Source organism: Manis pentadactyla, chromosome 3 (assembly GCF_030020395.1).
Source record: "Manis pentadactyla isolate mManPen7 chromosome 3, mManPen7.hap1, whole genome shotgun sequence".
Lineage (NCBI taxonomy): Eukaryota > Metazoa > Chordata > Mammalia > Pholidota > Manidae > Manis > Manis pentadactyla.
In genome coordinates, this window is record NC_080021.1 from 147,682,702 (window position 1) to 147,708,940 (window position 26,239).

Genomic DNA, 26,239 nt, shown 5'->3' on the forward strand with positions numbered 1-26,239 from the left:
GCATGTATTTCTTGGCGCCTGTCCCCCTTCCTGCATTTTCAAAAGCCAGTGGTTGTGGGTCAAATCCTCCCTGTATCTTGAGTCTCTCCAGTCCCCTCCTCTGCCTCAGGTCTCATCTGTCTCTTTCCACTGCATCCTTCTGCCTGACTCTGTCTTGGGCTCACATGGGTAATTCAGGGTGATGTCCTTATTTTAAAGTCAGCAGATAACCTTTAATTTCACCTATAGTCACTGCCCAGCAGTAAATAACCTGGATAGGAATTTGGGGAGACATTTGGAGAACCCTGCTATTATACTAACCGACTCCCTGACACTGCTGCCATATTTTGAGATGCAAGACCTAAAGTGTTCAGCTTTATTGTGTTTGTGCAGAAGGTTTTCTGTGTATTTTAGGGCCAGGAATAGAATTCCCATGAAATCTTCTGGGATTTTCCCTCCACACCAAGTAGAAAGGCTGGAAAGGTTCACAGGGATGATGCTGAAGATGGAGAAACTGAGGTATAGACACCTAGAGGGCTATGCTGAAGTTACACAGAATCAAGATTAGAACTTAGTTGTCCTAGTGTCTGGGCCAGTGCTGTTTCCTCTCTGTCATATGCTCAGTTACGCACTTAATTACTCATTGACTTATTCATTTATTGATCAAAGTTATCAAGTACTTACTCTATAAGAGACAACTTGCTAGACTTATGAGATATAGGACATTTGCAGATCTTGCCCCCATAGAATAAATTTTATAGTGAGAATTACATTAAACAAATACTCCTACAGTTAACTAGGTATTTATAATATGAGTGATGTGAAAGTACACTACAGGCTTTCATAAGAGCTTATAATAAGGAGATTTAACCTTGTCTAGGATTGGGAAATGCAGAAGTGACATTTAAACCAAGGCCCAAATAATAAATGAGTCCTAGAAAGGTATAGATGAGTAGGGACAGGATAGCATTAAAATATGGGGAATGGCATTTGGGAAAGTTCTAAGGCACAAAGCAGAATAGAAAAGTCAGGGAAAGTTAGGGTGTCTGGGAAGTATGAAGAGAGGGAAAGAATGGCATGAAATGAGCTTAGAGAGCTGTGAGGTGAGTCAGATTGGCTATGGAAAGGAATTTCGACATTATTCCAACTGAAATGGGAAGCCATGGAAGGGTTTTAAACAGTGGAGTTTTGTGTGGGCTTTGAAATTTTAAAAAGAGCACTCCAGCTGCTATAATAGAATAGATTAGAGGAAAAAGGTAAAGACATTTGGAGTGTGGCACAGTCGTGCACTCAGGGAGGCTAGTTAGGTGTGGCAACAGCCCAGGTGAGAAGTAGCCTGACCCCGGGAGGTGTGGACTAGGATGGGGGCAGCATAGCTGAGTGACAGAAAACAGATGCAGGACATATTCTGGGCACAGAATCATCTTTACTTGCTGATGGATCAGATGTGGGAGTGGTAGAGAAGATGCGCAGGACAACTTCTGGTTTCTGTCATATTTGTGGCTCTTTTCACGACACAAGTCAATGAAAAAATCACATTCCTATAAAATAAAATGCCTTACATTTTCTTGATTGGTTTAGCCTTTATTATATTGCAAGAGTTGTGATTCAGGTGGCAAGAAATTCCTGCTTAATACCACCTGGACAGAATGCGTTTTACCAGATTTGTCAGAGTAGCTCACGGTATAGCATGGTAATGTTTCTCTGTGTTCGCCAAATCTCCATCCTACGTCTTCCTCATATCATTTGGGGCTAGCGAATGCAAATGATGCTTCCCAGAGAAAAATTATCATGAAAGGAGGCAGTGCATCCTCATTTCCCTTAGGTCCATTCTGATTTCTTTTGCTCACATGGCCCATTGGTTACTACTAATTGTCATGATGATACTGATTTCAACTGGATTGGTCACACAAAGCACTGCATGTGAGGACACGGTGTGTAGTCATGGGTGGATGTTGCTGTGCTCACAAGAGACAGCAGGGACGCTGGACCAGGCATGACCAGCTGAAATATATATAATCCTGACGCAAACTCCACGGTCATGTCCTGAAGGCTATTTTGACAGACATCTTCCTTGGCTCTTGCATTTCTCCCCGAGACTCTGATCTCAGATTGCCTGGATTTAAATTAATCCTAGATTTTCCATTTATCACCAGGATGCCTTAGGCATTTACCTCATCTGGCTCTTCATTTGTAAAAAGATGATAAAGTCAGGCAATTGGGAGTACTGCCTGAAATAACCTCTAGAAAGCATCCAGCAGTGTTTAGCACACAGAAAGTACTCCGTACATGGGGGCGGTGATTATTTCCATTGTTAGGGAGGGGAGGTGCTAGGACATCATCTGCTTTCCTTTTACTCTCCTCTGGTAACGACAGTTTAGAGGTCAACGGGTTTTCTCTTTGAAGGCAACAAAGATTCTGAGCAAGCCCTTGTCCCCAAATCTAGTCTTGCAAACAAACCTTGCCAAATTTATTGCTCTTGCCAAGGACATCCCAGAGAAGAGAGGCTGCCTCCTTTCATGTGAGCCCTGCTTATACCCCAGCCTTTCATTTAGCTGGCTCAGGGTAGCCATCAGTGCCCTGAGAACGGAAGCAAATATGGTCGCCTCAGCGTTCTGTCTGAGTGAATGCTTCCTGAGTATGTTGGCAGGAGGCCACAGGCTGACTTGATAGGATCCGTGAGTCAGTCCATTAACCTCTCTGAGGGTTGCGGACTCTGATGACAAGAAGGTGGAGGAAGGGCAACAGCCCATCCAGGGCCCTTTACAGGTTGGCCTCAGTGGTCTCTCCATCCCCGCCTCCAGCAGCCTGCCCCGCCCCCTTCTTGCCATCTCAGTCCACAAGCCCTTTGCTGCTCTCGCGCCTTCGTATTGGTTCTGTCGAGAATCCTTCAGCATCCTCGCCTTTTTTGACTTAAACACTCCTACTTATCCTTCAAGACTCGGGTCAAATGTCACTTCTCATTTGTCTTTTTATTCATTCCACAAATACTTATTAAGCAAGGCATAGTGCTAGACATATAAAATACAGCTGTGAACAAGATGGACAAACCCCAGCTCTCACGGTGCCGACGTTCTAGTGGGAGACTGATGATAAACAAGTAAATGAACCATAGAATGTTCTGCTGTGGTAAGTGCTATGAAAATACCGGAAAAGGCGGGCAGGTGTGGCAAGAGTGGTGGAGGAAACTATTTTTGAACTGAGACCTATAGGGTGAGAAGAACCCAGGCATGGGAAGAGCATGGGTCTGGATGCAGAAATAAGCTAGTTTTGTTTGAAGAGCAAAAAAACGTTGGTGTGACCAGAGCATGAGAAGCAGGGGGAGGTGGGCATGAGGAGAGATCAGAAGGGCCTCAGGGAAGGAGTTCAGATTTTATTCTCAGCGACCAGGAGGAGAGAGGTGACATTGGATTTCGTTTGTAATAGTAGTCTGTTAACCCCGAGGAGAATGGATGGGGGTGGGAGGGGGAGAGAAAAAGAAGAGGAAAGCGTGGGAGAGGGAAGCAGGGAGCCCCATTAGGAGGGTCCTGCTGTTGTCCCGGATGGACCGTGACGGTGTGATCGGCGAGAAGTGGACCATTTAGAAAGAATGTGGCGGTGTGGTCGATGGGACCATGCTAATGGATTTGTCTGGAGGTGAGAAAAGAGGGATCCTAGGTTTGGGGTTTGAGCAACTGGCTGGCTGGATTGCAATACCATTTCTGAGATGGGGAGACATTCAGTTAAATAATATTCAGGGGACTGGGGAGTCTGAAATCTATTTCGGACATGTTAATTTTGAGATGTCAAGTAGCTATTTGGATCTGTATGTGGGAATCCTGAGGAAAGAGAGCAGGAATACATATTAAAAATCTCCCACTCCCCAGCATGAACATAGTAAATTTCTCCCCTCTTTGCAGGGTTATATGAAGATCCCAACAGATCCTGGGTTCTCCTAGCTCTTATCATATCAAACATATTAAAATTCACCTTTTCCTACATTAAATTTAATTATATGGGATTCCTTAAGAGTTGAGTTGCAATGGACTAGTATGACATGTTACATTTGTTAGATATTTAATTAAAATATAATTTGATTTTGCACATTTTAGAGAAAACTGCATTTTTGATATATGCTGTTTTTGGATATGCTTAGAAAGCTGTGGCACAAGGGTGTGGGTGCTTTAACACTGAACTGAAGCAAGCTTGCTCCTCTGGACTCCCAACATGTTTTATGCCCTTTTCTTAAATAGCTGCATATTATAACCACGTGTTTTGTGTCTGTATCCCCAATTAGGCCATATGCTTGAGGAGGGCAAGGATGACTTGAGCTTGGCATATGACTGGGCTCAATTTTTACTTATGGAAGCAATTAATTTGAGCTCAGAAGGAGAAAAAAACAAGTTCGGGGATTCAGTGCACTTTCTGTCTGCACGTGGGAAAAGGCTCTTCACCCTGCCTTGCAAGGTATGTAACACAGACTTGTTTTTGTTCTGGCAGTCTTTAAAAGGAGGCATTGTTATGCAGAAGGCTGACATTGTGGGTTTTTGAGTCCCAGCCACACCCTTTACTAGCTGTGACTCTTGCAACAGAAAGTTAATCTCTATAGGCCTCTGATTTTTCTGGGGGCCAAATGATAAAGTCATTTTAGTGAAACTCTGTCACCTTAAAACACTGTATTCCTAAGATAACGTACTCTTTTCTATAATGAGAAAAGATCTTACAGTTAAGGCCTCCAAGAATATTTCTGGAAATTTCTAGAAGGATGCAAAATATCCTTTTGTTGCCCTGTATAAGCAACAATTGCTCCAAAACAATGGCCCTTTAGAGAAGAGACCTGGCAAGAAAATCATTCAGTAGTAAGAGTCAAGTCTTCTAAGTCCCTTGCAGGTAGAGAATAGGGAGGAACTGCTGGCATTTCCAGGCCCTAGACTGACATTCTGAGACTCAATGATGCTGCCTAACTCTTCTTGCCCAAGAATTTGTTCAGGGCAGATCTTCATCTCTTATGATTAAGAGGAGACGTAATTATAAGGATTACAGCCCCATTTCGAGTGCCAAATAGCTCCAGTGAGCCTCAGTGAGATCAAGTCTACCTTGGCTTTGCCCTGCCAAATTTGTCAATGGCTCCAAAGTATTCTGCTGAGAACTTCGTATTTTATGGGTTTGCAACAAAAATAACATTTGGAAATGGATGTCAACCAGGGAAGAGAAGCAGGTTTATACTTTCTGTCATCGACACATAGTGAATTTGGGGCCCAGAGCTCACTTGGGCCAGGTGAGGTCACATTGCAGCTCGACTTCGCGCTCCCTCTGCCATTTTGTATTCCAGGATGGAGGTAGGAGGCCTTGAACTGACCAGATCAGCTTAAAATTGCCTCCAGTTTTCTCCATCTTCATCAAGCTGCTCTTTGTCATTGCCCTTTGTGTGAAGCTGAATACAAAGGCAGTTAAAAATGCATGCCTACTTATATTTTAGCTGCATGATATTCATTTTACGTGAGGAGAATAAGGTGTTAAACATTTCCACACTCAGATGTGCCCGAAGTGTTGCTCACTTGGCTGAGAAATTTTAATTTAGTGGTTACTACAACACTCACCTCCCCTTCTCTACTAAGCACTCAATTTGCAAGCTCCTCAAAGAGTAGACTTTTGAGTGGAAAACAGGGAGTCCACTGTTAGAAATGATTAGCAGCCTGGCAAGCCCCTAATACTAGGGTGAATAGAAAATTCTGTTCAGTCCATAGATGGATACTGATGATAATAAGCAAGGTGGTCCATGGTTGTGAAGTTGAGGATGGGTGCATTATTCATCTTTTGGAAAGTGTCAAAATGTAGATTCTTCTGGATTAATCCATCAAATGTTGAATCACTGTCCCTGCAGCAAGGGACTAATTAGTTTAAAACCACTAAAATAATTTACTTCTCTGAACATCTCTTATGCAGCAAGTTCACTGGTAATGTTCCTGCTGCTCTTAACCCTCAGCTTAGTGAAGGTTTAGCCATCCCCCAACAGCTAATTCTGGTTCCACCTGCTCTAGGAAACTCGCCTTAACCAGTCAAATTCAAAGGTATTTCTGCCCATCAGAACTTAACTTAGTGTCCCATTCGAGACCTAGAATTCACTATTTAGTGTTAATTCTTACTGTTAAATTAAATCTTTATTATTCTGAGTCAGGATGTGTAATCTCAATCACTTTATTTCAAGTCCATATGCCTTCAGCTTTCTTGTTTGTAAAGAGTGGATGATACATGCACACCCCTGCTCTGGAGTTTGTGTGAGCATTACGAGAGGACCTATTTACATAGTTTATATTCCCATGTTATGCAGCTCATATAGTAAATGGTGAGTGAAATTAGTTTTTCCCCATGGTGGGATTTCATGACAGCAGAGGCTTTCTTACCCCTTTCTGTGTCCTCAGATCTTTCAACCTAATTGGAACTAAATTTGTGTGTCACTTTTGCTGATTTCTCATTTCTTCTCCCAAAAAGCAGGGCATTCAATCTTCAGGGTTAGTGCCTGAATCTCAAGCAGGGTTTGCAAAGATCTGTAATGTATAGTTTTTTCTTGCTAACTATACAGTCCCACCCTGTGGCATATCACAGAGATTTATTTTAGATAAAGTCATCATGTAGGCACCCAGGGATACAGCCATGGTCTACTTTACACAGGATATCAGCAAACTGAACAAGGTCTTCTTCTTTAACAGCTTTAAGTCTCCTTTAACATCTCCTTTAATCCCCCATGTCCTTATGTCCAGTTCCTTGGTGCCCACCCCCCATCTACCCCACTGGTGGGTATGCAGTGGGCCATGGCTAGGGGGACACCCAACAGAAGAGTGGCCCACACACTAGGGTGGCATCCGCACAAGCCAACAGAAATGGCACCAAGTTTATGTTGATTCTCACAACCTGCTTTCTAAAATTGGGATTTAACACAAATTTACGACCATGTCTAATCTGTTCCTTTCTTACGTGGCTGTTACTTCCTCTTTTTCAGTTCCCTCCTCTGCTCACCCTTTCTTTTCCAACTTTTTTCGGATGCTTCATCCATCTCTGCCCTTTCCTTCATACTCAGCTTTGATGTGGAAACGGAAGTTTCTCATTACCTCACCCTTTCAGAGATGTTTACATATGGGTATAAACAGATCAGATAAACAGGAACTTAGGTTAATTTAATAGAAAAAATAAAATATGGAATAACATTGATTTTGGCCAGTATCAATTACAACCGTTCTACTATATTTTACAAAAAAACAACTGAACATTTTACACATGTACAGTATTTTTCAGTAAAAGTGGGTTTGGATGATTTAACAATGGATCACTAATTAGACAAAAGAAAACAGAAGATAGGACTTTCGTCTCTAGGAGGTTAGAGCATTTGTTAAGTCTCCAAACTTTGTACTATGCATTACATATATCTCATTATGAATATATATATTTATACATAATATATAACATTAACTTAAACTTTGAAAGCATTATGTTCTAGTTAATAATATTCTGTAGCTAAATGAGGCAGTAACACACTAGTAGTTAAACCAGTATTTCCATGGTGTGCGCCTGCATGGTCAGTGGGAAATGAAACACATAATGGTGGACCCCAGTGAATTCTGCTGTCATATTGATGAGTATTTGTCTAAGAATACAGACATCATTTTTCTCTTTCCTATCATAGCAACTTTCTGCCTCAAATATTATGGGCTGGTTCAGTTAAATGGATTTCTTTGCAGGCAAATCTGATTTTGCCATCTGCTTGACCTTACTTTAGGTTTGTACTTACATTTGTCCACTTAGAGATGTGCCTTTAAATAAATGTAAGACTCTATATGCTATGCTCAGGACCAATTTGCTTTCTTTGGGTCAGAAGAGCCTACAGTTTTGTGATGAGGAAAATTGCTCAGCAAAATCACTGGATTCCTTAGTTACTTAACAAATCATTATGTGACTCGGTATCACTACACTGCTATTAAGAGGGTCAGTAATCTGTTTACTTATTATTCACCTTGGGCTAGATGTTAACTTTGATGTCTAGGAATGAATATTTTCAAGGTAGTTTTTTTACTAGCTTGCTGCTTGGACGGGGACCTTAGACCCCACTTCCCAGTTCCTTCCCAGAATAAATCTATAGTGACCTCATTCCCCTTCTCAGCTGTGAGACCACTGGCATCTTGGAAGTGAGGCTTTTGGAAGTATAAAGCCTGCAACATGGCTGGTCCCTCCCAAAGGAGATGTGGTCACCAGTGGAGCTTTGATATGAAAAATGAAAAAACTTGATACCAGGCTATTCTTCCCTAAACAGAGAGAAACTCAGAATTGGTAAAAAGATCTACCAGGTTTCCTCATTTCTGACCACTGATCCAAAACAGTTTTTGCACAATTCATTCTGCTAGATTCCAGGATGTGTTTGGGGAGTCATAGAAAACCAGTGAGAATATTTCTAAGAAAACAGAATGTCTCAGTGACATCCAGGAGACAGGTGTACCACAGTACGGTTGGTTGTAAAGGGACAGAAGAGTGGGAAAAGAACAGAAGCAGGAGGGTACAATCATGCCGCCCATATTCAATTTCCAGTTTTATTTTCTTAAAATGACAAGATGAATGAACTTCTAATAAGCACCATTGAAAAAAGGTTGCCCAGCCAACTTGGGCATGAGCTTAAATATTATTTAAATAAATTCCATTTCTTAAAAAATACAGGACCTTTTAGAAACTTTTGATTCTAGGAAGGAATTTCCTGCATCATGTTCAAAACACTTCCCACCGCAATAAATGGAATTTCTGATGGCCTTTAAAAAAAATGCTATGGGGATAATGGCTAGATAGCACCAAGAGATTGTGCAGGGCCTACAGAGTGAACACTCCAGATCTGGGGGGAGCTGGGTCAGTCTCAGCTGTTTTGGGTAGCACTGCATTCTGTCCCTCCCAATTTGGCTATGCAGAGCAATCCCATTTGACCAGCTGTGTGTAAAATAAGCCAGTGGACACTGGAGAAGCCAATAGCAGCAAGTAAATCTGATGTAACCAGTGAAGCAGACTTATCAAGTGAGTATAATGCCAAAACCAGCACATAATGCATAAAGTGGGTTATGTGTGGGAACTGTTACTGTTAAACTGTGAGAAACTAAGACAAATGACACTGAACACAACTCTGTGGGATGATCTCGATGCCCTTGGGTCCCGTGGTCTGCCATTTCCCCCAACGGTGGAGTCATGGAAAATGACAGATGCAAAAGCTTTCTGTTTCATTTTGATCTATGTCTACTCTTGTGAAGTTTTTGGAAGGTATGTTTAGGCGTCTCAAACGGGGAAACAAGCAAGTAAATGCAAAAGGAAAAAAAAAAATGGACCTTCAAAACCAGGGCAGGAAATCAAATCATTACTTTAACGTCAAATTTTGGCATCAAATGCTTTGGTCATACAATACTGTCTCTGTGGTTCTGGCTGTTCAGCACGAAACACCCAGTTATAAAAGGTAGCTTGTTGTAGGTTTATTATTTTTTTTTCCATTTAAGTTCTGACAAAACAGTTCACCATCTCCCTGCACAAATTTGAGAAAGAGAGAAAAGAGAACAAAAAAGAGAGAGGTGGCTTGCTTTTTTTTTTTTTTGCCTTTTTTTTCTTTTTAATAATAATATGGAGTAATCTATAAATCTACAGGAACAAAGAAATCTAGGATGGCAGCTCAGCCTTGGAATGTACATGTTTTGCAGCAAAGTTGTTGAAGAACCTTCCGTTGGCACAGATTGTTCTTTTTGACTAGCATACAGAAGCCTCCTTCGGCCCAGGACTCTTCCGTTGCTTTTCCAGGGAGTCAGCAAGAGAGAGGGGGCAGTTCAGGACGAGAGCAGCATGATGTGCACACACGGAGGAAGGATGTGATTGGCCAGAGAGGCAGATTGGGGGATTGGAAGAGATCATTCAGGAGCAGTCAACAAGGAGGAAATTTGATCCACCCAAAGTGATTTCAGTCAACCGCATAGTTTTTCAAGGAGAGAGATTGCAGTCCAACGGTAAATGTGATTGATATCCATGATGGAAGGAAAAAAGATTAGAGAAAGAATAAATTAGAAATCAACAATAACATAGGCAAGGAATTTTTCTTTACAGAATTACCTAGAGCAGAGAGTATATAGTCATTTATACTATATTTCATTGAATCTAAGACACTGGATTTAAAATGCACTACTATTTTAAGTATTACCAAGAATAAAAAATGCTTCTTAATGGTGACACGATTGTCTTTTATTAATTACAGTATTCATTTTGTATTTATTGACATATTAAACTTAAATAACAGGCTGTTTTGTTTCTATGCTTATGTAATAACTCTTCCTCTGACTACGGAATAATAGCTTAATTTTTTAAAGCTATTTTGAACTGCAACTAAATTCAACACTGGAAGTAGTAACTATGTGCCTAGCTTACTAGCAATGATAACTATGTCACATCAACCTGCTGGTCAAAAGCAGTTGTAAACTGCCATGAAATAGAAGATGCTTCTTATTTCAGAGATGTTAAAATGTAAAAAAAGTATGTCTTAGAATCATTGAAATATGACAGTTGAAGGATAATAAATAGTAGTATATCACTAAGTACAATTGCCACATGATTTGGAAAGTTTAGTGAGCCATCAATGATCTTACTCTTTAAGTGACCTGAAAATGGACTCATCATAAATACGGTTCTTCATTTTCCACTTTGACCCATGATCCTGACACTCCATTTTTACCAAAATGCCATTTGGCATAACTTCTTCCCTGTGTGCCATGGTTTAGGGAAAGCAGTTAAAGTATCACAGACCTTGAAATGCCTGGTACGAAGTGCTGTGGGTGAAAATTTCAAGCCACAGTGGATCTTCTGGGTTAATCACTTGAAATCTTCCCCAGTTTTCTGATTACTAACTTAGAAAAATTCTGGTCATATTCAGGTAAAGGGGAACCCTGTTTTTAAGTAAAAAGTGATACTGACATGGTCCACAGGATGCCTTCACCCCAGTCCTCTCACCCCACTGCTGTGTCCTAAGAATTGGCCCTGGCCAAGGAAAGGTTGAACACAGAACCTGAGCGTGTCTGGCCCATCGCTGCCAGAACAATCGTATGGCAGAAAAGCTATGAGGACGCCACATCACCCGTGATGCACCACAGAAATGAGACTCTAAGTGATGTTCTATCACTGCCATCACCTGCGTAGTTTTTTTTTTTTTAACATTTATTGAAGCAAAGTTGATATATGGTATTATATCGGTTTCAGATGTATAATGTAGTGACTTGACTGTTAACTACATAGTTAAATGCTCACCCCAATAAGTGTTACTGTCAACATACAAATATATTTTAATATCTTTTATATCACTAATAGCATTGACTATTTTCCCTGTGCTGTACTGCCATCTGTGTAACTCATTTATATTATAACTGGGATTTTGTGCCTTTTTATCCCCTTCACCTATTTCACCCACTCTCCCACACCACTCCCCTCTGGCAATCACTAATCTCTTCTCTGAGTCTGAGTCTATTTCTGCTCTGTTCATTTGTTTTTGCTTTTCTAGATTTCACATATAGGTAAAATCATGCAGTATTTGTTTTTTTCTGTCTGGCTTATTTCACCTGGCAGTATACTCTGTAGATCCATCCATGTTATTACAAATGGCAAGATTTCATTCCTTTTATGACTAGTATTCCATGGCGTATATGTACAACATCTTCTTTACCCATTCATTTATTGATGGATACTTCAGTTGCTTCTGTATCTTGGCTATTGTAAATAATGTGGCAATAAATATAGGGGTGCATGTATCTTTTCAAATCTGGGATTTTGTTCTCTTTGTTTAAATTCCCGGAAGTAGAATGCTGGGTCATATGGTATTTCTATTTTTAGTTCTTTGAGGAACCTCCATACTGCTTTCCACAGTGGCTGTACCAATTTACGTGCCCACCAACCATGTAGGAGGGTTCCCTTGCTTCCATATCCTCATCAACACTTGTTATTTCTTGTCTTTTGGGCAGTTGCCATACTGACTGGTGTAAGGTAATACCACATTGTGATTTTAATTTGCATTTCCCTGAGGATTAGTGCTGCTAAGTGTCTTTTCATGTGCCTGTTGGCCTTCTGTATTTCTTCTTTAGAAAAACGTCTATTCAGATACTCTGTCCATTTTTTAATTGGGCCATTTGATTTTTTGGTATTTAGTTGTATATTTTGTGTATTAGCCTCTTACCAGATATATTCTCCCATACTCTAGGTTGTCTTTTTGCTTTGTTGATGGTGTCCTTTGCTGCACAAAAGCTTTTTAGTTTGATGTAGCCCCAGTTATTTATTTTCACTTTTGTTTTCCTTGCCCAGAAAAAAAATTGCACATGCTTGATTTTTGCCTGTGATTTCTTCTAAGAGTTTTACAGTTCATGTCTTACACATAGGTCTTTAATCCATTTTGAGTTTATTTTTGTGTATGGTGTAAGACAGTGATACAGTATCATTCTCTTACATATAGCTATCTAGTTTACCCAGCACCATTTATGGAAGAGACTGTCTTTTCTCCCTTGTATATTCTTGCCTCCTTTGTTGTAGATTAAATGACCATACATGCTTGGGTTTATTTCTAGGTTCTCTATTCTGTTCCCATAAGCCATGTCTCTATTCTTGTGTCAGCACCATACTGTTTTAATCACTGTAGATTTGTCATATACCTTGAAATCAGGGAGCATGACATGTTCAGCTTTGTTGTTCTTTCTCAGGATTACTTTGGCTACTCAGGATCTTTTGTGATTCCACACAAGTTTTAGTACTATTTGCTCTAGTTCAGTGAAAAATGCCACTGGTATTTTGATAGGGATTCATTGAATCTGTAGATTTCTTTGGGCAGAATGCCCATTTTGACAATATTAGTTCTTCCTATCCATGAACATGGAGATCTTTCCATTCATTTGTGTCTTCTTGAATTTCTTTCATCAATATCTTCTAGTTTTCAGAATACATGTCTTTTACCTCCTTTGTTAAATTTATTACTAGGTATTTTATTCTTTTTGATGAGGTTGTGAATGAAATGCCTTTCTTGATTTCTCTTTCTGCTAGTTTGTTATTAGTACACAGAAATGCAAAAAAAGTTCTGTATATTGATTTTGTATCCTGCAACCTTACTGAACTCATTTATTCCAATAGTTTTTGGGTGGAATCTTTAAGGCTTTCTATATATAGTATCATGTCATCTGCAAATAGTGGCAGTTTTCAGCTTTTCACCATTTAGTATTGTTAGCTGTGGGTTTGTTGTATATGGCCTTTATTATGTTGAGGTGTGTTCCCTCTATACCCATTTTGTTGAGAATTTATTTTATCATGAATGGATGAATTTTGTCAAATGCTTTTTCAGCACCTATTGAGAGGATCCTCTGGGTTTTTAGTCTTCCTTTTAAATATGGTGTATCACATTGACTGATTTGCAGATATTGAACCATCCTTGCATTCCTGGAATAAATCCCACTTGGGCATGATGAATGATCCTTTTGATGTAGGTTTGAATTCAGTTTGCTAATATTTTGTTGAGAATTTTTGCATCTATACTTGTCAGGGATAATGGTCTGTACTTTTATTTTTATAGCATCTTTGTCTGGCTTTGGTATTAGAGAATGGTGGCCTTGTAGAATGAATTTGTAATTACTCCTTCCTCTTCTATTATTTGGAATACTTTAAGAAGATAGGTATTAGCTCTTCTATAAGTGTTTAGTAAAAATCACATGTAAGGTCATCTGGTTTTGCACTTTTGTTTGTTGGGAGTTTTTTGATTGCCAATTCAATTTTGTTACTGGTAATTGGTCTGTTCAGGTTTTTGAAAATGGTCTGTTTCTTCTGGAGTCAGTCTTGGAAGATTACTCTTTTCTAGGAATTTGTCCATTTCTTCTAGGTTGTCTAATTTATTGGTATATAATTTTCATAGAATTCTTTAATAATTCTTTGTATTTGTAGTGTCAGCTGTAAATTTTTCATTTCTGATTTTGTGTCCTTTCTCTTTTTTCTTGATATCATTGATTTTTTCCTATTGTTTTCATAGTCTCTTTTATTTATTTCTGCTCTTATCCTTATTGTGTCCCTTTTTCTACTAACTTTAGGTTTTGTTGATTCTTTTTCTAGGTCCTTTAGGTGTAAGGTTAGACTGTCTGAGATTGCAATATGAATTTCCCTCTTAGAACTGCTTTTGCTGCATCCCACATATTTTGAACCACTGTGCTTCTGTTTTCACTTGTGTCTCTGTATTGTTTGATTTCCTCTTTGATTTGTTCACTGATTATTCAGATGCATGTTGTTTAGTCTCCACATGTTTGTTTTTTCCAGTTTTTCTTGTAATTGACTTCTAGTTTTATACTGTTGTGTTCCAGAAAGATGACTGATAAAATTTAAATCTTAAATTTATTGAGACTTGTTTTGTGCCCTAATGTGTGATCTATCCTAGAGAACATTCCATGTGTACTTGAGAAGCAGGTGTATTCTGTTGATTTTGGGTGGAATGTTCTTTATACAGCTGTTAAGTCTATATGGTCTAATGTGTTATTCAACACCACTGTTTCCTTACTGATTTCCTATCTGGATGATCTACTCATTAGATGTAGATTGTCTTTTGGGCAGTTGCCATACTGACTTACAAGTATGAGTTCAAAACATAAAAGTAGTAACACACTCCACGTGGAGTGTGTTACTACTTTTATGTTTTGAACTCATACTTGTAAGTAAACTTTTAATATTTTCTTCAATTCTGAAAGATAATCTTGCTTGGTAGAGTATTCTTTGTTGTAGAGCTTTGCCTGTTAGCATTTTGAAGATTTTTATGACACTCCCTTCTGGCCTGTAAAGTTTTTGCTGAAAAATCTGCTTCTGGCTTTATGGGGTTTCCTTGTAGGTAACTGCATTTCTCTTGGTGCTTTTAAGATTCTCTCTTTCTCCTCAATCTTTGCCCTTTTAATTTACTGTGTGTCTTGGCATTGTCCTTGTTGGGTTCATCTTTTTAAAAAAAATTTTTTTCTTAATGTATCATTGATATACAATCACATGAGCAACATTGTGGTTACTAGATTCCCCCCATTATCAAGTCCCCAACACATACCCCATTACAGTCACTGTCCATCAGCATAGTAAGATGCTATAGAGTCACTACTTGTCTTCTCTGTGCTATACTGCCTTCCCTGTGCCCCTCCCCTACATTATGTGTGCTATTCGCAATGCCCCTTATTCTCTTTATCCCTCCCTTCCCATCCACCCTCCCCAGTCCCTTTCCATTTGGTAACTGTTAGTCGATTTTTGGGTTCTGTGAGTCTGCTGCTGTTTTGTTCCTTCAGTTTTTGATTTGTTGTTATACTCCATAGATGAGTGAAATCATTTGGTACTTGTCTTTCTCTGCCCAGCATATTTCACTGAGCATTAATATCCTCTAGATCCATCCATGTTGTTGCAATGGTAGGACTTGTTTTCTTCTTATGGTTGAATAATATTCCATGGTGTATATGTACCACCTCTTCTCTATCCATTCATCTACTGATGGACACTTAGGTTGCTTCCACATCTTGGCTATTGTAAACAGTGCTGTGATAAACATACAGGTGCATATGTCTTTTTGAATCTTGGATCCTGTATGCTTAGGGTAAATACCTAGGAGTGGAATTCCTGGGTCAAATGGTATTTTTATTTTGAGTTTTGTGAGGAACCTCCATACTGCTTTCCACAATGGTTGAACTAATTTACATTCCCAACAGCAGTGCAGGAGGGTGCTCCTTTATCCACATCCTCACCATCATTTGTTGTTGTTTGTCTTTTGGATGTTGGCCATCATAACTGGTGTGAGGTGATATCTCATTGCAGTTTTAATTTGCATTTCTCTGATGATTAGCGATGCAGAGCATCTTTTCATGTGCCTGTTGGCTATCTGAATTTCTTCTTTGGAGAAGTGTCTGTTCAGATCCTCTGCCCATTTTTAAATTGGATTATTTGCTTTTTGTTTGTTGAGGTGCATGAGCTCTTTATGTATTTTGGATGTCAACCCCTTATTGGATATATCATTTATGAATATATTCTCCCATACTGTAGGATGCCTTTTTGTTCTATTGATGGTATCCTTTGCTGTACAGAAGGTTTTTAGTTTGATATACTCCCACTTGTTCATTTTTGCTTTTGTTTCCATTGCCTGGGGAGATATGTTCATGAAAAAGTTGCTCATGTTTATATTCAAGAGAGTTTTGCCTGTGTTTTTTTACAAGAGTTTTATGGTTTCATAACTTACATTCAGGTGTTCGATTCATTTCGTGTTTACTTTTGTGTATGGGGTTAGCAATCCAGTTTAATTCTCTTACATGTGGCTGTTCAGTTTTGCCAACACCAGTTGTTGAAGAGGCTGTCATTTCCCCATTGTATATCCTTGGCTCATTTATTATATATTAATTGATCATATATGCTTGGGTTAATATCTGGACTCTCTATTCTGTTCCATTGGTCTATGGGTCTGTTCTTCTACTAGTACCAGATTGTCTTGATTACTGTGGCTTTGTAGTAGAGCTTGAACTTGGGAAGCATAATTCTCCCTGCTTTATTCTTCTCAGAATTGCTTTGGCTATTTGGGGTATTTTGTAGTTCCATATGAATTTTAGAACTATTTGTTCCAGTTCGTTGAAGAATGCTGTTGGTATTTTGATAGGAATTGCATTGAACCTGTAGATTGCTTTAGGCAGGATGGCCATTTTGACAATATTAATTCTTCCTACCTAAGAGCATGGGATGAATTTCCATTTATTAGTGTCCTCTTTTAATTTTTCTCAAGAGTGTCTTGTAGTTTCCAGGGGATAGGTCTTTTACTTCCTTGGCTAGGTTTATTCCTAGGTATTTTATTCTTTTTGATGCAATTGTGAATGAAATTGCTTTCCTGATTTCTCTGTCTGCTAGTTCATCATTAGTGTATATGAATGCAACAGATTTCTGTGTATTAATATTGTATCCTGCAACTTTGCTGAATTCTGATATTATTTCTAGTAGTTTTGGAGTGGAGTCTTTAGGATTTTTTTTATACACAATATCATGTCATCTGCAAATGGGGACAGTTTAACTTCTTTCTTACCAATCTAGATGCCTTTTATTTCTTTGTGTTGTCTGATTGCTGTGGCTAGGACCTCCAGAACTATGTTGAATAAAAGTGGAGAGAGTGGGTATCCTTCTGTTGTTCTTGATCTTAAAGGAAAAGCTTTCAGCTTCTCACTGTTAAGTCTGATGATGGCTGTGGTTTCTCATATATGGCCTTTTGGCCTTTATTATGTTGAGGTACTTGCCCTCTGTACCCATTTTGTTGAAAGTTGTTATCATGAGTGGGTGTTGAATTTTGTCAAATTCTTTTTCAGCATCTATGGAGATGATCATGTGATTTTTGTACTTTTTATTGATATAGTGAATGATGTTGATAGATTTTCGGATGTTGTACCATTCTTGCATCCCTGGGATGAATCCCAATTAATCTTGATGTATGATACTCTTGATGTATTTTTGAATTCGGTTTACTAATATTTTGTTGAGTATTTTTGCATCTATGTTCATCAGGGATATTGGTCTATAGTTTTTTTTTGTGTGTGGTGTCTTTGCCTGGTTTTGGTATTAGAGTAATGCTGGCTGCATAGAATGAGTTTGGAAGTATTCCTCCTCTTCTATTTTTGGAAAACTTTTAGGAGAATGGGTATAATGTCTTCTTTATATGTCTGATAAAATTCAGTGGTGAATCTATCTGACCTGCGAGTTTTGTTCTTGGGTAGTTTTGTGATTACTGAATCAATGTCATTGCTGGTAATTGGTCTGTTCAGATTTTTTGTTTCTTTCTTGCTCAGTCTTGGAAGGTTGTATTTTTCTAGAAAGTTGTCCATTTCTTCTGGGTTGTCCTGTTTGTTAGCATATAGTTTTTCATAGTATTCTCTAATAATTCTTTGTGTATCTTTGGTGTCCATAGTGATTTTTCATTTCTTGTTTCTGATTCTGTTAATGTGTGTAGATTTGATTTTTCTTGGTAAGTCTGGCTAGGGGTTTATCTATTGTGTTCATTTTATCAAAGAACCAGCTCTTGGTTTCATTAATTTTTTCTGTTGTTTTATTCTTCTCACATCTTTATTATGTCCCTCCTTCTACTAAATTTGGGCCCCATTTGTTCTTCTTTATCCAGTTTCAAGAATTGTGAATTTACACTGTTCATTTGGGATTGTTCTTCCTTCTTTAAATAGGCCTGGATTGCTATATACTTTCCTCTTAGAACTGCCTTCACTGCATCCCACAGAAGTTGGGGCATTGTGCTGTTTTCATTTGTCTTCATATATTGCTTGATCTCTTTTTTAATTTGGTCAGTGATCCATTGATTATTTAGGAGCATGTTGTTAAGCCTTCATGTGTTTGTCAGCCTTTTTGTTTTCTTTGTACAATTTATTTCTAGTTTCATACCTTTGTGATCTGAGAGGTTGGTTGATTCAATTTCAATATTTTTGAATTTTCTGAGGCTACTTTTGTGGCCTAGTATGTGGTCTATTCTGGAAAATGTTCCATGTGCACTTGAGATGAATGTGTATCCTGCTGCTTTTGGGTGGAGTATTCTATAGATGTCTGTTAGGTCCATATGTTCTAATGTGTTATTCAGTGCCTCTGTCTCCTTATTTTGTCTGGTTGATCTGTCCTTTGGAGTGGGTGAAGTGTTGAAGTCTGAAATGAATGCATTGCATTCTATTTCCCCCTTTAATTGTCAGTATTTGTTTCACATATGTAGGTGCTCCTGTGTTGGGTGCATAGATATTTATAATGGTTATATCCTCTTGTTGGGCTGACCCCTTTGTCATTATGTAATGTCCTTTGTCTATTGTTACTTTGTTTTGAAGTCTATTTTGTCTGATACAAGTACTGCAATACCTGCTTTTTTTCTCCCTATTGTTTGCATGAAATATCTTTTTCCATCCCTTCACTTTTAGTCTGTGTATGTCTTTGGGTTTGAAGTCTCTTGTAGGCAGCACAGAGATGGGTCTTGTTTTTTTGTCCATTCTGTAACTCTATGTCTTTTGATTGGTGCATTCAGTCCATTTACATTTAGGGTGATTATTGATAGATATGGACTTATTGCCATTTCAGGCTTTGGATTTGTGGTTACCAAAGTTTCAAGGGCAGCTTCTTTATTATCTAGCAGTCTACCTTAGTTTGCTTATTATGCTATTATAAACACAGTCTGATGATTCTTTTTTCTCCTCCTTTCTTTTTCTTGCTCTTCCAATCTTTATATGTTAGGTGTCATATTCTGTACTCTTTATGTATCCCTTGAATGACTTTGTGGGTAGCTGATTTAATTTTGTATTTGGTTAGTATTTAGTTATTCTAATTCCTTTGCTGTGGTTTTATTTTCTCTGGTGACAGCTATTTAATCTTATGCACACTTCTATCTAGAGCAGTTCATTTAAAATACACTGTAGAGATGGTTTGTGGGAGGTAAATTCCCTCAACTTTTGCTTATCTGGGAATTGTTTAATTCCTCCTTCAAATTTAAATGATAATATTACTGGGTGGGGTATTCTTAGTTCCAGGACCTTCTGTTTCATTGCATTGACTATATTGTGCCATTCCCTTCTGGCCTGTAATGTTTCTGCTGAAAAGTCTGATAGCCTGATGGGTTTTCTTTTGTAGGTGATCTTTTTTCTCTCTCTGGCTGCTTTTAATACTCTCTATTTGTCCTTGATCTTTGCCATTTTAATCATTATTTTTCTTGATGTTGTCTTCCTTGAGTCCCTCATGTTGGGAAATCTATGTACCTCCATGGCTTGAGGGGAAGTTTTCAGCAATTAACTCCTCAAAGACACTTTCTCTCCCTTTTTCTCTGTCTTCTTCTTCAGGTACCCATATAATGTGAATTCTGTTTTGACTGTTCACACAGTTCTCTTAATATTCTTTCATTCCTAGAGATCCTTTTTTCTCTCTGTGCCTCAGCTTCTCTGTATTCGTGTTCTGTTTTCAATTACATTCCCTGTCTCCTCTACCTCACCTAATCTGCTTTTAAATCCCTCCATGTTTCATTTCAGTTATCTCCCTCCTGAATTCATCCCTTAGCTTCTTGAATATTTTTCTATAGCTCCATTTTCATGCTTATAACTTTTATTTTGAATTATTTTCCAGGAAGATTGGTGATTTCAGTCTCACTGAGCCCTCTTTTTGGTGTTTGAGGGATTTTGGATTGAACAAGGTTCTTCTGCCTTTTCATAGTCCTGGAGTGATGGGAGTGGTCGCCAGCAAGTGGCATGAGTGTCAGCTGGGAGGACAAAGTCCCTTCTTGCTTGCTGATCACCATGCCTGTCTCTGCTATCTCCGCTGGTTAACTGCATGCAGGGAGTGGCCTCTGGGTTAATCCCCTAAATTTCAGTGGGCGAGGTTGCCCTCGTGATGGCCTAGGGCAATGGCAGGGGTTGCAAGTGAGCGGCATGGGTTCCGCCGCAATAACAAAGCCTCTTTGTAGCTTCTGGTGCCCATCTCTGCTGTCTGTGCTGGTCAATTGTGTGCATGGAGCAGCCTCTGGATGTGGGCCGGTTAGTCGCACACAGGGAGAAGCCTCTGTATTAAGCTGTGTAGTTCCTGTAGGCAGGGCTGCTCTCTGGCTGGTCCACAGCAATGGTGGGGACAGCTGGTTTGCATGCAGTTCCTGGCAGGGAGGAAGGAGCAGCAGGCTGCTTCTTGCGGTGTGGGGCCTTGGGGCTGCATTGCCAACCAGATGGATAGGCTGCCTGAATTTCCTGAAAGTTCCCAGCCTGCTGGGCTGAGTGTGCCAGGATGACTTTGTCCGCCTGTCCCTTCTCATAAACCCTTGCCTCTTTAGCAGCCCTCTGACTGTTTAGAGGTCCCTTAAAGTGGCTGCTTTTCTTTTGTCCCAGGGCAGCTGTTTTTGGGATCCTGTTAGCAGTCTTTGTCTCTGACTTTGGTTTTCAGCCCCTCTAATCTCCAGAGCACCATGCAATGTGGGTCTGTGCTCCTGGGGTAGATTTCTAGGGCTGGGTATTTAGCAATCCTGTGCTTCCACTCCCTCCCTGCTCTGATTCTTTTCCTCCCACTGGTGAGCTGCGGTGGGGGAATGGTTGGGTCCCACCAGGTTGTGGCTTTTTATCTTATCCTTTTCCATGAGATGTTGACTTCTCCCAGATGTAGACTGGTGTACTGTTACTTCTGGTCACTCTTTTAGGAATAGTTGTATTTGCTGTATTTTCAAGTATATAGGTTTTGGGAGGAGATTTCTGCCGCACTTATCATGCCACCATCTTTTCTCCCCTCCTCCTTTGGTTCTTCTTGTTAAGGGCTCTCTGTCCTTCTAGAACTTGGATATCTATTTCCTTTCCTAGGACAGGGAAGTTTTCTGCTATTATTTCTTCAAATAGACTTTTTACCCATTTCTCTCTCATTTTCTCCTTGGATCCCTATAGTGCAAATATTGTTTTGTTTGGAGTTGTTGCAGAGTTTTCTTAGCATCTTCTCATTTTTAGAAATCTTTTCTTCCTTTTGTTCTGCTTGGTTACTTTCCACCTGTCTTCTAGTTCACTGATCTATTCTGTATCCTCTAGTTTAGTCATTCTCTCTATTGTATTTTTCATTTTGGTTATTGCATTTTTCAGCTCTACCTGGTTCTTTGTTATATTTTCTATCTCTTTAAGTCCTCCCTGAAATCATCTAATCTTTATTCCATTTCAGTGAACATCTTTATGACCATTACTTTGACTTCTTTATCAGGTAGATTGCTCTATTTCATTTTTTTCTGGTGTTTGTCTTGTTTTTTTTTTTTCATTTGGAACATAGTCTTCTGTCTCCTCATTTTGTCTGGGTCTCTGTGTTTCTTCCTTTGTATGATATAGATCAGCTAAGCCTTCTGTTCTTGAAAGTAGTAGTTTTGTGTCATACACATTCTGTGGTGCCCAGAAGAGCAAAATCCCTTGCTCACCAGAGCCAGGTGCTTGAATGGTGGTCACTTTTGTGGCTGAGGTATGACTACTGTGGGTGGGGTATGCCCTCTGTCTGGCTACCTGCACTGGCCAAACTCAACTTCTGTGCCTCAGAGTGCAATGCCTGGCTTGTCTGTGATGCACTGTGGATGGGGCCACCCTCTGCCTGGATGTTTGCACTGACCAACTACTACTGGGGGGGGCAAGTGGGTAGGTGGAGGGTTTCAGAGCTGGCTGCCACAAGCATTTGGCCTTTTGGGCTGGAAAAGTGACATCTGCCAGCCCTTTCTTCATCACAGAGAGTTCCCTCAAACCCTCAGCCCCCCACCACTTTCTGGAATACTTCCCAAAGCTAGCACATCTTCCAAATTGCTGCCTTTGTGTTGAATCTTGGGATTTTGAAAGCCCAATAGGACACTGGAACTCATCTTCCCTGAGAAGGTACACAGGATCTGATGTGCCAGATTTCTGAGCATTTTTCTCCTCCTCACTCTGTTCTTCTCTCCCTCCTGCCTGTGTGTTGGGATTAGAGAAGGCCTTGTATCCCCATCAATCAATTACAGATCTGAACTTTTACCCATCTCAGTGTGGTCATCTCTTTTTTGCCAGTTTTGGAAGGTCTGTTCTGCAGTGTTCATGTTGTTTTCAAAGTGAGCTGTATTAGACGTAGTTGCTTCCTTAATGTGTCTGTGGGAGGAGGTTATCACAGTGACCTCTTATTCTGCCATCTTCCTGTCCTCCTTCTGCCTAGTTCTTTTTGAGATTCCTAATAGGAAGCTGCAGAATAACCATGAGGTCAATACTATTCTCCTCTTTTTTACACATGAGGGAAGAGAGGACCAGAGAAATCCATAACCTGCCCAAGGTCGGCAGCCCAGATATGAATGATAGCATTCTACTAGATCCACATTCTCAGAATCCCAGCACCATTGTGTCTCTTGTGAAATTTTCAGAAGAGGATTCAATTCAAAGGAAGATAAAGAATAAACCTGTAGAAATGGTCTTGTCAGGATAAACTATATACTTTTTTTTCTATTTACATAATAATCTAAGGATGTCTAGAACAACAATGGTCCAAAACAATTTCTCTCTGCATCATTGAGATGCATGTCTAAATAAAACTTAGGCATGAATTATATTGAGAGTCAAAGATTAAAAATTTTTGGAGTTAGAATAATTTAGTTTTATAGATGTGGAAAATGAGGCTAGAAAAATTAGATAACTTGGCATTTGCCAAATTGTAAGGGGGAATGGAGTAGTCAGGAGATCCCCAAACCTGGCTGTACACTAGAAACACTTGTATACTTGTAAAAATATCTATGCTCAGACTGTACCCCAAGACCAATTCAGTATGAATCTCTAGGGAAGGTGTAGTGTCCTGGCATTTTGGTTGAGAACCAGTGGTGCAAAGAAAAGAAAAATGGACCAACATTTAGAAGTCTTGCATTCTGTACTTGGTTCTATCATTAATTCCTTGCCTCAAAGACTTAAAGATTCAGATACCGTTTGATTATATTTATAAATCAAAATAATTCACATAAAAGTGGAGTGGCAATAAATGGTGGTATTCCCATATGATAATTTAATGCTGTTATTAAAGATGAAGGTTCTGAAGACTTTGTAAAAACACAGGATGTTTGTTTAATGCTTAATAGGAAAAGCAGGATTCAAAACTCTATGTATATCTTATTTTAGAAATCTGGTAATAATGTATATATGGTAAAAGAGTGGAAAGAAATATGTAAGAAACTAACTGGAAAAGTCTATGTATTGTATGACCATCCTGACTATTTGACATTCTGGAAAAGACAAATCTATGGAGACAGTTAAAAATTAGTGGTTACCAGGGATAAGAGGGAAGGAGGCAGAGCACAGAAGATTTCTAGAGCAGCGACACTACTCTGAATGATATTACAGTGGTAGATACATGTCATTATACATTTGTCCAAACCTAAAGAACGTACAATGCCAAGAGTGAATCCTAATGTATAGACTTCAGGTGATTGTGATTTGTCAGTGTAGGTTCATCGATTCTAACAAATATACCACTCTGGTGTGGGATGCCAATAACAGTGTAGGACAAGGTCGTATGTGTTAGTGGTGGTCATGGGATCTGTGGTAACTGTACTTTCTCATTTTTGCTGTGAATCTAAAATTCTGAAGTTTTAAAACACAATGTTTACTTGTGCAAAAAATTAACTAGTGCCATTTTGGCCAGTGGGACTACAGGTGATTTATTTTTTCTTGCAATTAAAAGAAACAACCCCAAAATGAAAAATCATGCTCTCAGTGGGTTTTAAGTTCAAGATGAATGATATTGGGCATGTCCTCATGCATGCTAGATAGTTTCCTTTTTAAGTAGAAATAGATTAAAACTTAATGTACAGAGATCACGTTTTACTTAGAAGATCGAAATGAGCAGCCATACTCACCATCCTTGCAGATGGCTCCCATTTGACACATTCCTAAGTCTAAGAGATACCCACTGGGGCAGCTCGTACAGTTCTTGAACCCTGGACCATTGCATGTCAGACAACTGGAATCACATCTATGGGGGAAATATACAATTTATCTTTTCATATAGCAGGCACAGGAAAAGATGTATTTATTCTCAACAGCATAATAATGTCTTAAACTTAATTTCCTTTTGAAGATGATACAAAAGTTTTTCTTAAAATAATTGCTAGGTTTGACAACATTAAAGAAAACTTAGCAGGTACACAGTGTGATTTTAAAGGGGAGACAGCATGTACTGGAAACACAAATTATTATTCTAAAGGTTTTAAAATGCTCCTGAGGCAAAAAAATAATATCCAACATAAGTTGGGTTAAAGCTATAGGGCAGTATCCATACGTAAGGGTTTTAACCTTTACTGTTAATAATCCCACATTTTTTATGAAGGCAGTCAAATAAGGAACCCAGTGACCAAATGTCAGGGGCTTAAGGGGCAGATGCACTTACTTTTTGCAGGATTTGTATCCATTTTCTGAAGAGTGGTCGAAGTAATAGCTGATACTACAGCTCTGCACGCACCTCCCATCCTCCATGAAGTAGCCCTCTGTGCAGTTAATACACCCGTCAGCACCTGCCCCTTAAAAGCAAGACACACATAGGAAACAAACATAACCTCAGAAGTGGTTGCACAGTGGGCTGCTTCTTGCATAGTTTTTGAAAATGGCATTGATCCTTTATAATTTTAAGAGCTATAGTTTAATATTTGTGCTTTTTCTTATCTTTGCAAAAAATGCTCCTGTTTTAAATTGAGCCCATTTGTCAAAACATATCAAAAGCTCTTTGGAAAGAAAAGGAGGTATCACTGGGATATTTAAGTTTCTCAATGAAGACAGGATGCTGCGACTGACTTTGGATGAGAAAACATGAATGATTATCAGAAGAGACGTGCTTCTCTAGCCATTTATTTTAAACATGTCACATAGGTTTGCATGAGTGATGCTAAAAACGGATACACAAAAGCCAAATCAGAGCCAGAGGAAACAAAAGGTCTGGGGTAATAGGTACCAGCACAGGTGGCGCAGAAGCGGTGACAGGGCTGACAGTCCAGGCCATTGAAGTACCGGCCATCTTCACAGGTGACGGAACACCGGGAGCCCTGCAGGCTGAAGACAGGACACAGGCTGCTGTGACCAGGTGAAGAGGTAAGGACTCCCCAACTCCGTGTGTACAAATGTATCTCCCCCGAGAGATCAGTGGATTTGGCAAAGCTTCAAAATGGGGGGAAATAGCCCTTGAGCCTCTTTTTCCCCCTCCTAATGCCTATAATGCTTCTCTGTACATGTGGTGATGCCTGTAGCCTGTATACATGCTGCAAGCTTTGAGAACATTCCTCTTAACTGTTAGACTGGCTGACACATTCCCTCTTTGCTCAACATCTTATAACCTGGAGGTTTCTAAAAGCAATTTATTGAGAAAACTATCACATGATCTCACAACATGACTAACAATTTCCTAATACCCAGGCCTACTACATAAACATTTGAGTTGTTTTGTAATTATAAATGCAGTAGGAACATGGGGTAAAATGAATTATAACTGAATAAAAAGACACAACTATCCCTGCCCAGGCCCAGCCCCAACTCCGAGAAGTACCCTTTTTTGTTTTTAAGTGTTTCTGATTTTAGTCTCCTGTTGATTCCCATCAGAACAACACAATTCAAATGCACTTTTGCCTCTAATCTTGATTTATTTTAAACTCTAATGAATGATTCAGCAAAATTACCTACCTATACTGCTCCTTTCCCAATCATCTCAACTATTCTTACTTATGTTATTATTTAGTGTTTCTAGGCATTATTTGCAC

General features: G+C 39.3%; 1 protein-coding gene across 6 annotated transcripts in view; it reads right to left on the minus strand.

The window, feature by feature from the left end:
* Window positions 1–26,239, minus strand: part of PCSK5 (proprotein convertase subtilisin/kexin type 5) — a 452,855-nt gene that overhangs the window by 144,792 nt on the left and 281,824 nt on the right. For 5 of the 6 annotated variants that reach the window (XM_057498570.1, XM_036893448.2, XM_036893449.2 and 2 more), the window contains exons 18-20: window positions 25,441–25,538; window positions 24,883–25,012; window positions 24,353–24,468 (exon numbers count right to left, since the gene is read on the minus strand). In XM_057498570.1, coding sequence (XP_057354553.1) covers window positions 24,353–24,468; window positions 24,883–25,012; window positions 25,441–25,538 — 344 coding nt within the window. Of the gene's footprint in view, window positions 1–7,114; window positions 9,763–24,352; window positions 24,469–24,882; window positions 25,013–25,440; window positions 25,539–26,239 lie in introns of those variants that run through there. The other variant, XM_036893452.2, reaches the window with a different exon arrangement.